The sequence below is a fragment of the Eumetopias jubatus genome, unplaced genomic scaffold (genome assembly GCF_037043125.1).
Source record: "Eumetopias jubatus isolate StellerSeaLion01/CBP00866 unplaced genomic scaffold, mEumJub1_p1.0 scaffold_10, whole genome shotgun sequence".
In the NCBI taxonomy this organism is placed as follows: Eukaryota; Metazoa; Chordata; class Mammalia; order Carnivora; family Otariidae; genus Eumetopias; species Eumetopias jubatus.
This window is the reverse complement of record NW_028274816.1, coordinates 35634419-35646992: the sequence shown is the minus strand read 5'-3', so window position 1 is coordinate 35646992 and position 12574 is coordinate 35634419. Positions and strand designations below refer to the sequence as shown.

Here is a 12574-nt window from a genome sequence, read left to right as displayed (position 1 = left end):
AACCTTAATAACTGTGTGACTGAGATACGGGAGGAAGGCGCAGACTGAGCCCCTGGTCTAGATGCTGGCTGGTGTTAGTGCCGTCAATGGCCCTATGAGGGGTCAGTTAAAATCAGTACACGCCCACACTGCTTTGATAGGAATTCATAATATTCCTTTGTGATAGATGGAATAATGGCCCCACAAAGGTGTCCGCATCCTAATCCCAGAACCTGTCAGTATGTGACCTCACATAGTAAAAGGCACTTTGCCGAAGAGATTAAGGACCCTGAGACGGGGCGATGATCCTAGATTATCCGGGCGGGCTCAGTGGCCCCACATGGATCCTTAAGAGAGGGGGGCGGGGCGTCAGAGCTGGAGAGAGGTTTGAAGGTCCTGCAGAGGAAGGTGGAGGGGCCACAGGCCCGGGGACATGGGCCCCTCTAGAAGCTCCCCGGGAGTTTCCAGAAGGAAAACAACCCTGCCCATACCTTGATTTTAGCCCTGTGAGATGCACGTCAGACTTTTGACCTACAAAGCTGTGATGATAAATGTGTTGTTTTAAGCCCCTAAGTTTACGGTAAGTCGTTAGGATAGTCCTAGAAAACGAATACATCATTTATTTTGGAAAACTGAGGCTATTTGAACAGAACTGCGCTTCCATCCCTGAAAGTGGATTGAAACTGCCTATTAATGCTGGGGCTCTTCCCAACCCTTGGCAGGTGGGTGAGGCCGTGTGCGCATGGATCCTCGCATGTGTGCGAATGAATGATCAGAAATAAATCCCCGAGATGAAAGACCAAGTTCACCAGCCCAGATTTCTAGTCTCAACGGAGCCCTGGGTGCTGCTCCCATGGCGAGCGCCTACCTTCCTCCTGGCTGGCTTTCCGCCACCTTCTCTCTTCCGCCTGCTGCTTGATCATCGCTAGGGCCTCAATGCTGTCCTCGATCTTCTTCCGCTCTCGGCTCTCCCATTGCTCTCTCTCCTCTTTCTCAGCTGCAAGCCCGCCCCTGGCCCAGGCCTCTGCACAGGCTCTGTGGATGAGGACAAAGAAACGGAAACTGGGGAGGTTTGAATGTTCACAGGTTAAAAGCAAATTCAAAACAGACTGTCTCACCAAACTCGCTCATTTCCCCCAAACCAAACTGAAGGCACACGGGGCGTGTGGCCACAAGGTTACTGGCTAATACGTGCACACCTCGCCCCTTAATGGTTTGCAGAGCCTTCTCCATGTGATGCCAACAGCACCAGCGATAAAAGGAAAAATAGAGAAGTCGGACTCCATCGAAACTAAAAATATTTGTAACACAAAGAACGCCATAAACAAAGTAAAAGACAACCCACGGAAAGTGGGAAGGTCTCTGCAGATCATACACCTGCTGAGGGACATGTATATAGAATACATAAAGAACTTCCATGACTCACGACTACAAAGACAACACAACCTAAAAGTAGAGGAAGTTTAAAAGAATGAAATGAGAAGCCACGGACTGGGAGAAAATATTTGCAGGAAAGATAACTGATAAATGGTTTATATCCAAAACAGACAACTATGAAGCCTCAAAACAAAACAAAACAAAAAGAACGCACAGTTAAAAAAAAAAAAAAAGGTGGGAAATGACGTAGACACCTCACCAAAGACGACAGGCAGGTGGCAAAGGAGCTCAGCACGCTCTGACATGGGGGAACTGTGGCTTACAACAGTGAGGTACCGCATCATGCCTGTTAGAATGGCTGAAATCCGAAACCCTGCCACCAGACGCTGGCGAGGACGTGGCTACTCATCCTGCTGGGAACGCAGGCCCGTGCAGCCAGCCTGTAAAGAGCCTGGCAGCTACGGAGCCACGCGAAATCTTCCCTTCCCAGCCGGTGTCCTGCTCGCACGTATCTGCTCAATGGAGTCGTGAAAACAAATGTCCACACAAAAGCCTGCACGTGAATATTCGTAGAAGCACCCTTCACAATAGCCCCAGAGTACAAACAACCCCAAAGTCCATCAACTGACAGCTAAACAAAACTTGGGGTTTCCAAATGGAATATTCTTTTGGGACATTATTTTGGAATGAGTTACTGATACAAATGACAATGTGCACGAACCTTGAAACTAGCACGCTGAGTGAAAGAAGCCAATCACAGAAGACCACATATTGTAGGATTCCACTGATAAGAAGCATCCAGAATAGAAAAAAACCATAGAGATGGGGGCTGGCAGAGGGGGGAATGAGGAATATCAGCTAATGAGTAAGGGTTACTCTTTTGGGGCAATAAAAATATTTTAGAATTGAGGGCACCTGGGTGGCTCAGATGGTTAAGCGTCTGCCTTCGGCTCAGGTCATGATCCCAGGGTCCTGGGATCGAGTCCCGCATCAGGCTCCCTGCTCCTTGGGAGCCTGCTTCTCCCTCTGCCTCTCTCTCTCTCTCTCTGTCTCTGTCTCTCATGAATAAATAAATAAAAGGTTTAAAAAAATATTTTAGAATTGATGCAGTGATGATTGCACAACTCTGTGAATATCCTAGAAACCACTGAGTTGCACACTTTAAGGGGGAGAACTGTCCTAGGGGCTGGGGATACAGCAGGTAGCGTAAGAGATGACAAAACTCGCTCTGTTCGAGCTGCCTTTTTACGGGGACAGAAAGGCCCTAAAGAAGGAAACAACTATGTCAGAGGCTGATGTGTCCAAAGAAAAGAAATCCAGTTAAAGAGACACCTGGTGGAAAAGGTGCTCCTGAGATAAGGGGCGGGTCAAGGAGGGCCCTGAGGTGACAGGTGAGCGGACACCTGCAAACACCTGTGAGGAGCTCCCCAGGCAGGGAGAACAGCGAGTGGTTGATGTGGGACAGCTAGGGGCGGGGGAATGAGAACTCAAACCCAGGGGAGTCCGACCCCTGAACGAGAGCGGCAGTGCCACGGAAGGGGGCTGGCTCCTAGCCCTGTTCCCACGTTCCTGCGGCTCAGCACCCGCGCCCCCCGATGAGGCTCAGAATCCTTGGCTGCAGCCCCTCCCACTGGCTCACTGCTCCTGATCCCCGTACCTCTCGGATCCCACCCGCTACTCACAAGCACCCTCTGGTCATATTGTCCCCACTTTCCAGATGAGGAACGTGAGGCTGGGGAGGTTAGCGAGTCCATCCAAGAGAAAAGAACTCAGGGCTGCAGTGCTGGGCCTCAAAGTCATCACCTAGGCTCTGCTTGGTGTCCCCCCATCGCCCCCAGGGCTGGGTGCCACGGAACTGGGTGCACCTCGCCCCCCAACTTCCTAGAAGCAGGTGGTCTTGTTTTCTCACCCGGTTGGAGTAGAGGTTCTCACTTCTATTTGAAACATTTGTTAGTTTGATTTAACTTTGCGAATTCAAAAGCATATTACCAGCTACGCTGCTCCTTAAATGTCGTGTACTTTAAAGTTTACATTGCATTTCCCTTCAAGCAGCCCATTTACTTAGGTTTTATTCTAAGGTAGAAGGAATAGCGACCTAAATTAAAAATACAGATATAAACATAGCGACAATACACATGGCAGTCCCGGGTTCAATATTCTTAATAGAAAGAAGGGCTCCTACGAACCCATAACAAAAGGACCTCTAAAAGGAAACTGGAAGGAAGTTATAAATGGGGTGCTCACAGAGGAAGAGATCCACCTGCCTGACAAACATGGTAAGAGCGCCCGACCTCATCAGTTACCCCAAAAATAAGGTGAGATACAATCTTCACTCATCAATTCACCTGGCAAAGGTTTCTTTTACATGGCTACGTCTGGTGAAGTCATGAACTGTTACAAACTTTCTAGAAAACAATTAGAAAATATTTACAAGCACCTTTAAAAAGGCTCAAACCGCAGTCTTTAATCCAATAATACAACGCTTAGAATTCCACCCTAAGGAAATCAGCAGTGAGGTCAGAGACTTATGTGCAAGGATAGTTATCAGAGGATTATGAAAAAAATCTATGACTAAGTGCTCAAAAATAGGGGATTTCTTATAAACAATGATGTAACCATGGAACGTGTTTCCTAAGAACATTTAATGGTGTGTGAAAATGCTCACAAGTCAGAAATGTGTACAAGTTTACTATTAAGCGTGCTCAACAATGACATATGAAAATGTGATCCAAAGGCTTCTTTCCTCCTTACCTGTCCTTTGGGAAAACCGGTCTGTCATCCAGGTATGTTAAATGTTTTAGTCGAACGGTGACCGTCTTTCGATAATTAGCAATGTGCCTGATAACAGGGTTTCCCATCAAATTCAGTACGCGCTGGAAGCATACAGGCAGAACCAGACTGGTTAATAAAACATGGGTGTGATTCAAATAGTTTACATGTGCTGTGCTCTGGGAGTCCATAAATAAGACACCTGTGCCCTCTTCACCTCCTGATGACTTATCAGGGAAGCCTGAAGGTTCTCCTTGCTTTTGTGCCAGCAGACCTGTCCTGATAATGGAGCAGCCCTTTCTTGTACTTTAACTCCAGACCTGAAATCTCACTGTCCTTCCAGAACGATCTCAGAAAACACATCCGAAGGCGTGTCCAACTCAGCAAGGACATTATTTTGCTCACCCAAGCTCTTTTGCTGACATTAACCTCATTTTAATTGATCGTTTTCTCTCCTTCCCAGCCAGGACCCATTTTAAGAAAGTGTACACAGCAGCCGGGGGGAGAGGAAGCATGGATGGGGAAAGGATGGAAAGCGCCCGCTTGCCGGGTTCCTGCATCTGCTGGATGTCGCTGGGACTCGCATAGCATCCCCTGTCCTTAAACCCCGTCTCCTCCTTTCCCGCCTGTGACACTCAGAAGTGGGCAGCCAAGGCGACACGCGGGAAACACATTTAAGACTAGTTTGCCTGAACTCATGAAAGAGTTTTTTTACCTAAAGTGGTCTGTGTTATCGGAGAAAACAAATATACTGCAAACTAGTTTAGTTTAGCATTCTCCAAACTTCATTCTGGTGGTATTTTCCCTGCGGGGTTAGGGGAGCGGGGTGGGGGGTGCACTGTACACCCCAGGGCAGGCACTTAAAGGACTAAAGGGCTTCATTGTGGGTGGAGGATTTAAAAGCAATCACAAAACAGGGCGCCTGGGTGGCTCACTTGGTTAAGCATCCAACTCCTGATTTCAGCTCAGGTCGTGATCTCAGGGTCATGGGATTAAGTCCCATATTGGGCTCCATGCTCAGCGGGGAGTCTGCTGGGGCTTCCCTCTCTCTCCCTCCCTCTAGCCCTCCCCCTACTCTCTCTCTCTCAAATAAATAAATCTTCAAAAAAAAAAAAAAAAAAGCAATCACCCAGGCGCCTGGGTGGCTGTTGGTTAAGCAACTGCCTTTGGCTCAGGTCATGATCCTGGAGTCCCAGGATCGAGTCCTGCATTGGGCTCCAAGCTCAGCAGGGAGTCTGCTTCTCCTTCTAACCCTCTCCCCTCTCATGCTCTCTCTCAAATAAATAAAATCGTAAAAAAAAAAAAAGCAATCACAAAACAACTGTAAGGCAGACTGCTTTTGTCTTGGACTGAACTGTGTCCCCCTTCCCCAAATTCGTATGTTTGATTTCTAACGCCAGCACCTCAGAATGTGGCTGCATTTGGAGACAGGGCCTTTAAAGAGGTGATTCAGATCATGTGCAGTCATCGGGATGGGCCCTGGTCCAGCCTGACTGGTGTCCTTAGAACAGGGGTCCGGGACACAGACACACAGAGGAGACAATGAGAGGACACGGGACATGGGGAGAGGCCAGCCATCTGCAGGCCACAGAGAGAGGCCTCAGGAGAAACCAATCCCTGCCCCACTCCCGACACTGTGATCCTGAACCACTTCTACCCTCTAGAATCATGAGAAAATAAATTTCTGTTGTTTAAGCCGCCCAGTCTGTGGTACCTCATTAGAGCAGTTAAGCGAAAAGAAAATAAAAAAGTATTATATGATACAGCTTTATCTTATTGCTGTATGTTGGCCCTTCTAAACTAGTCTTTGTTCCCAATCTACTCAGAACATTATTCCTGAACTATGGTTTGCTTACTATTTTTCTTAAAATAGACTCACTTTTCCCGGACACATCCATACCCTAAGCAGTAAACAGTGAACTCGGGGTTTTGGGGTGCTATTTTGAATATGTTCCCCAGAGCACATGACAACATGTGTACACAAGAAAGCAAGGAAGCCATCAAGGGCTACCACAGTTGAGTCAAAGGGACACAGGGAGGGGTGGGCTGGAGGGGTTGCCACAGGCCAGAAGATGGGACCATCTGAATGTCCAGAATTAAAATGACAGCAAGGGTTAAATCATATCAAATACTGCATACATAAACCCACGAGTTCATAATGACACAATGGAAGGAAAAACCATCCCTTGTCACCATTAGCAGTTGCTAGGTTCTCGGCTCCTTTCTCTGAAAATCCAGGAATAAAAAAGAAAGAGCCAAACCATCATCACGGCCCTTGCTGTGTGAACTATACACTGGGGAACCACTAGGTGACAAGGGCGTTCCTCGCGGGAGAAGCGCTCTAGCTAATAAATGAGGCAGGAACAGGAGGGCAGGACAGTGGCCACCGTGTGGCTCCTGAAGGAATGACTCCTGAGGCGACTGCTCCAGGACTGGAGGGAGGGATGGGGCTCCATCCCGGCTGCAGCAGGCGGATGACCCCGGGGCCCCATCCAGCTGTCTTCAAGTCACAAACGAGGGAGGCAAGCAGACATCACAGGCCCTGCGATGAGACGCAGCGGCACCCCTCCCAGGAGAACACTGAACCTGGACAGGAGCAAGCCTCCAGCTCCACCGGCACCATGCTAGAAATATGGGTCCAGCAGAACAGGTTACAGGACACCACGGGGATGCAATCAACCAAATCCAAAATGTGGCAGAGGGCGCCTGGGTGGCTCAGGTGGTTAGGCGACTGCCTTCGGCTCAGGTCATGATCCTGGAGTCCCGGGATCGAGTCCTGCATCGGGCTCCCTGCTCAGCAGGGAGTCTGCCTCTCCCTCTGACCTTCTTCCCTCTCATGCTCTCTCTCTACCATTCTCTCTCTCTCTCTCAATAAATAAATAAAAAATCTTTAAAAAAAAAAAACAAAATGTGGCAGAGTCCTGAGAAAGGAACTGGTTCCTTCAGCACACTAAGGGGAGGGGGACCCATCAGGAGAAGTGCTTATCTGCCCGAGGTCTGTGGGTGAAATGACATGGTGTCTGGCATTACGGTACTCCAGCTAAAGACCCCAAGAGGACAGGCGTGATGAAGGACGAAGGCCGGAGGGAAGGAGGGGAGGGGGTGTGGCGGGGGGGAGAGATTTATTCTCTAAAGAAGGCAGGTTTTACCAAATCAGGCATGCTCTCCAGGACGCTCAGGATTTCCGGATCACTCAGCTTATTGTGGGAAAGGTCAAGGACGCAAAGTTTCAAACACTCCTTTAGATGCTGAATGTCTTGCACGGTCTCTAAGTGATTGTGGGCCATCTGGAGTGTGTTCAGGACCGGCAGGCAGGCTGCAAGGCGGAGGTCAGCAGAAGTAAGTAACAAGGGTCTGAACAGCTTTTAGAACCTCCCCCAGGGGACAGTGGTGGGCACAATGGCATCAAGACCCCTCGTGGGGCATCTTACAGAGGTTTTCAATGGTCTTGATGTAATTGTTGCTCAGGTTAAGAGCATCCAGTTTCCGCAGAGGTTCTAAGTTCTCAATTTTATGGAGCAAGTTCACTTGCAAGAAGAGGCAGCGCAATTCGGTTTGGGCCTCCAGGTTCTCGATCTTCTGTATTCCATTGCACTCCAGCCAGAGACAGCGTAGACCCGTGTACTCTTCCAAGTTCTCGATGCGATCAAAACCTAGGGAGAAGGAAGGGGGTGTCGGATAAGCTCCTCCACACACATGAGGCTTAGGGTCACCCCTGTTGTTGACTACCTGCTGACCAGCCACACCTCCTTCCTCTAGTGACCCCACTGCCACTTTTCTTTGAGGAGCATTCCTCTGCTGATACTACCCCCCACCCCCCAAGGCTCCCTGGGCAGCCAAGCAGAGTCACAGCAATCCACTCTGCACTGGTCACACTTAGTCAAGCAGGGCCAACTGTGAGGAACCCTGGGAGGTTTTGCTGGCTTCGCTGGAGGGAGGGAGTCTCTCTGCTGGAATGCCAGCCCTGTAGGGTGGAGTCTAGCGCTGCAGCGGCCACCTGCCCTTCATGGCTGGGAGTGGGTGGAGGTGAGGGGTGACCTGCCTCAAATGAACCAAAGGAAAGCAGGGCCAAGCCAAGGAAAAAGGCAGCCCAGTGAAGCCATGCCATGAGCACGGGGGTCTGGCTAAGCCCGAAGCGAGGCCAAACTGTGGGGTTGTTTTCTTTTTAAGATTTTATTTGACAGAGAGAGAGAGAGAGAGAGAGAGAGAGAGAGCGCACAAGCAGGGGGAGTGGCAGAAGGAGAGGGAGAAGCAGGATCCCTGCTGAGCAGGGAGCTTGACCTGGGGGAGCCCGACCTGGGGCTCGATCCCAGGACCCTGGGGTCACAACAGACCTGAGCCAAAGGCAGACACTTAACAGCTGGACCATCCAGGTGCTCTCAAACTGTGGGTTTTGTTCTATTTTTCAGTTTTAGGAGCCAAATTTAAGGTTAGGAAAACAAATGCTCTTTACTTTGGTAACTCATCATCAGTCTGTAATTCATGGTTCATCTGCTATTACCAAAGCCTTTGAAAAGTTATTTATTTTGTTACCTGAAAAAATTTTGTTTAAAAAGTTACAGTATCCCTGTTGAGCCAGAATGACCCAGCTAAGCCATTCCCTGGGTCCCAGGCCTCAGAAAGAGTACCAGATAATGAATTTGTTTTAGGTTGCTAGGTTTGGGGGCGATTTGGTCTGGGGCAGCAGGAGATTTATGGGCACATCTCCCTCCTAGCTCTTCCACCTCTGGCTCTCTCCACGAAGCCTGACTCATGGGGTCCTCTTCTTCCCACCTCTTCAATATCGGGCCCCCCGGGATCCGCCCTGCTAAGTCGTCCCAGGCACTGCGACACTTCCACATTGGGTGCAGAATTTTGGAGGGGGCAACGTGGAGGTGAAGAGACCAGTTAGGAGTCCTTGCATTTCTTTAAGGTATGTGTGCTGCTGGTGCCCTTCGTGGGCCTCTGTGGCACAGCATGCCTCACAGTGGCTGCCCCATCCCCCAGGACACCCAAGACATCTTGACCATATGCGTCTCTGCATCTTCAGCACTACGCACAGAAGACATTTACTGACTAAATAAGGAACACACAGAGGACCTATGAAGCAGGTCAGCCACCCCGAACTCAGAGGAAGCGGAAGCTATCCCTCCTCTTTGTCATTCCTGGAACTACCCGGGTCTACGAACCCCAGCTGAGGTTTACATGTGACCCTGCACGCCAAGCCCGGGCCCCCAAGGATGCCACTGTTCTTGCTTCTCCAATCTGGGAGGCACTGACCACCCTCCTCTTTCAAGACATGTTCCGTCCAAGCCCAGTGTTCACCACTAGATTGCTGGCTTGAAAAATTTATAAGTCCTTCAGAAAATATAAATAAAGGATATGAACATGTTTCCTTGGTATCCGTATAGTCAGTGGTCCCCCTTTATAAACCCAGTCAGGGAAGACATGTCAAGGAAATATTATTGCTTTTCTACAAATCGTCACTAAACTCCGAAATTTCTACTTAAATGTACTTTGAGAACTCCAGGAGGATCCCAGCAAGAAATTTTTTATACCACTAGAGCCTTCCCCCTGACATGAGATACCTCTACCAGGTCCTTACCTTTAAAGTGTAAATACAGTGTATCATTCAATGCTGGGGTAATATAAAGCTTGTGTTGCTTGCAGAGTTTTTGCAGAAAACTTTTAGTCATTCTGTTAAGTGAACAAGAAATGTATTGCAATTTGTCAGTTGTGAAATACATTCCAAAAATTCTTTACCACAACAATTTCTTCCTCAAATTTCAAAATATCCTACATGACTGATAACTTTATATTTTTTGCCTGATAAACTATTTTAAGTTCTTTTTTTTGTATACCTTTCAGGGCCTCATCCAATATCATTACTTTCAGCATTCTTAAAAATTGCAATGTATGTTCTAATAAAAATACTTTTAATAGTGTCATCGAGAACTACTGATGTTTCTCTCTCCAGGCCTGGCATTAAAGTTTAATGTGTTGTGGTCACTTGAGCCATAGAGGCAGCGCCGTTCTGACTCTGTTACTAATTCTCAGACACTGGGCCAACTATTTAACCTCTGCGAGCCTCAATTTCCTTATCTATACAAACGGGCAATTACACCATCTACCTTCCTTAGGAGATATGTACTATAATTGGCAGCAGCGTGCCCACATACCTGGGGCCACGATCTTCCTTGTCATCTCTCTGGTGTGTGAAGCGACTGTCCGACCTGCTATCACCACCCTGCTTCTGCTCACTTGGGTAGGATGTGACAGAAGGACCCACACATGTGTCCATCGGATTATTAATGTCTATAAAAGAAGAGATTGGTTCTACAGAGATCAAGAGATGTATAAAAAGTTTGCCCAATTTCAACTTGATTAATAAGTGTCTGGTTTTAGTATGGAACATGAGTACTCTTGATGCGCACGACAATTTGTGAAGCATTGGTAAGGACCATGGAAAGTCCACATCTAGGCGGGTCCTCTATAAAAGCTCTGGTACAGGTGCACAAGGACACGTGTACAAAGATATTTATTACTGCATTACTTTTAACAGCCAAAGACTGTCAACAATGCAAACGTCCACCCATTGTGGCTGGTTAAATAAAACAATGGGCTAGTGGTCTGCCTTGGAGAAGAATGCACCAGAGCGACATCAATAAATACGGATCCTTCTCAAAAGCGTGTATGAGACGATAAAGCAAGTTTCATAATAAGCACAGGATATCACTTACGTAAGTTAAAAACATACAAACCAACGCTCTGTATTGTTTAAGGACAAAATTCTAGCCACCAGACGGGGAGAAGGGAATGGGACTGGGAATTGGGGGGAGGAGAGCAAAAGGAGCATCACCTTTATCTGAAATGTCTTCTCTCTTTAATTTAAAAAAAGACTAAAGTAAAAATGATAAAACGGTCGTCATTTTCAATCCTTAGTGATGATACAAGGGTGTTTGTCATAATGTTCCCTCTTCTTTTTTTTAAAAGTGCCCAAAAGAAAAACCACAGGAAAAGAAACAAAAGTGGTGAAAATATCTTTGGTAAAAAGAGAATGAGCACATTCAAAGTCACTTAATTTTTTTAAAGGTCAATCAAAACTGGCCAGTTCAAATGCGCTTCATCTTTAAGAGCGGCTGGCTGTTGCGCGCTGTGTCCCTGTGTCTGTCGAACCAGACTAAACGCTCCGGGTGTGGGACTGTGTCTTACACTCTCCCATTTCCCACTGCACACAATGCCCAACCACAAGAGGCACCAGGTAAGTGTCTGTGGAATAAAGGAGAGGTGCTCAATATACATATTGATTATCTGAATAACAAGAGCTAGTGTTGATTAATGGCCCACTGTAACCCAGAAACCTAATTATAATTATCCCTGCCTACAGACGAGTAGACAGCCCCCAAAGAGAGGTTAAGCTCTGGGCTGACAGCCATAACCTGGCGAGTTGCAGAGCTGCAATCTGTACCCAGAGTCAGTGGCTCCAAAGCCTGTCTCTTTCTGGAGAGCTACACGGCTTTCCTACAGCTCTTCACACAGGGTGTGCCTGGACAGTCAATGCTCCATGTTTGTTGACCGGGTTCAAAAAATGAAACACAAATCGAGTAGCTTATCTAGTCGTTAAAAGATTGGGCCTCAAGCAAAGTGGGAGCAGAGGCTGAAGTCTGTCTGGGAGACTGGTGAGGAGTCACCCACTAGCTCCAGAACCACCAGCTCCTCATTCACTCTCTACCGTGGGTCAGGCACTGGACTGGACACTGTGAATTCAGTCAGGACGTCCTGCCCGGAGAGCCTTTGATCTTACATAGTGATGGCAACAAAGGGATACATTTAAAACACGTAACAGGTGGGCGATGGGGAGAAGGGTGTGTTGGGTAAGGGCTTGCGCTCCGGAGTCGGACTGACCAGCAGAAGTCTGTCCTGTCATTGACTGCATGAGGGTGATCTCTTTGGAGCAGCTTCCGTAACCTCTGTAAGTCTCAGTTTCTTCATCTGCATGAAATGGGGGGAGGAGTGCCTACCGCAGAGGGCGGGAGCACGGCTTCAAATGAGGTGAGCGCGGGGCACGCAACCATTAAAAAGTGTGTGCCGCTCCGGTTATTATCTCTATTGTTATCGCTGGCTGGGAAGGTTAGGGGTGGTGCTGGGCGCAGCCCACCGCCCCCCGCGGCTCCCTGGGGGCGGCGGTCTGCACCTTCCTTGCGGCCCCGCGGGCCCGCGTCCCCGTGGTCGCCCGCCGACTCCTCCACGCCCGACTCCTGCGCGCAGCCCTGCTCCGCCGGCCCGTCCACCACGGGCTCCGAGGCCTCGGGGTGCATGCTTATTCCGGATACACGGAACACCCAGTTCCGCTGGGTCGCTACCGCCCCCGGCCCGGTCCCGGAGCTCCGCTTTCCTTCCCCGCCGACCACCAGCGGCGGAGTCGTTGGTAGCCTAACGCTTGCCCGGTCGCCACAGCAACCGCTGCGCA

At 48.8% G+C, this 12574-nt stretch overlaps 1 protein-coding gene across 1 annotated transcript in view; it reads right to left on the bottom strand.

Annotated features, from left to right (window-relative positions):
- Positions 1 to 12430, bottom strand: part of DNAAF1 (dynein axonemal assembly factor 1) — a 21082-nt gene extending 8652 nt beyond the window's left edge. Inside the window, exons 1-7 of the mRNA XM_028095069.2 lie at positions 12299 to 12430; positions 10284 to 10419; positions 9710 to 9801; positions 7557 to 7778; positions 7275 to 7441; positions 4108 to 4229; positions 848 to 1014 (exon numbers count right to left, since the gene is read on the bottom strand). Coding sequence (XP_027950870.1) covers positions 848 to 1014; positions 4108 to 4229; positions 7275 to 7441; positions 7557 to 7778; positions 9710 to 9801; positions 10284 to 10419; positions 12299 to 12422 — 1030 coding nt within the window. The 5' untranslated portion in view covers positions 12423 to 12430. The remainder of the gene's footprint in view (positions 1 to 847; positions 1015 to 4107; positions 4230 to 7274; positions 7442 to 7556; positions 7779 to 9709; positions 9802 to 10283; positions 10420 to 12298) is intronic.
- Positions 12431 to 12574: the final 144 nt, after the last annotated feature.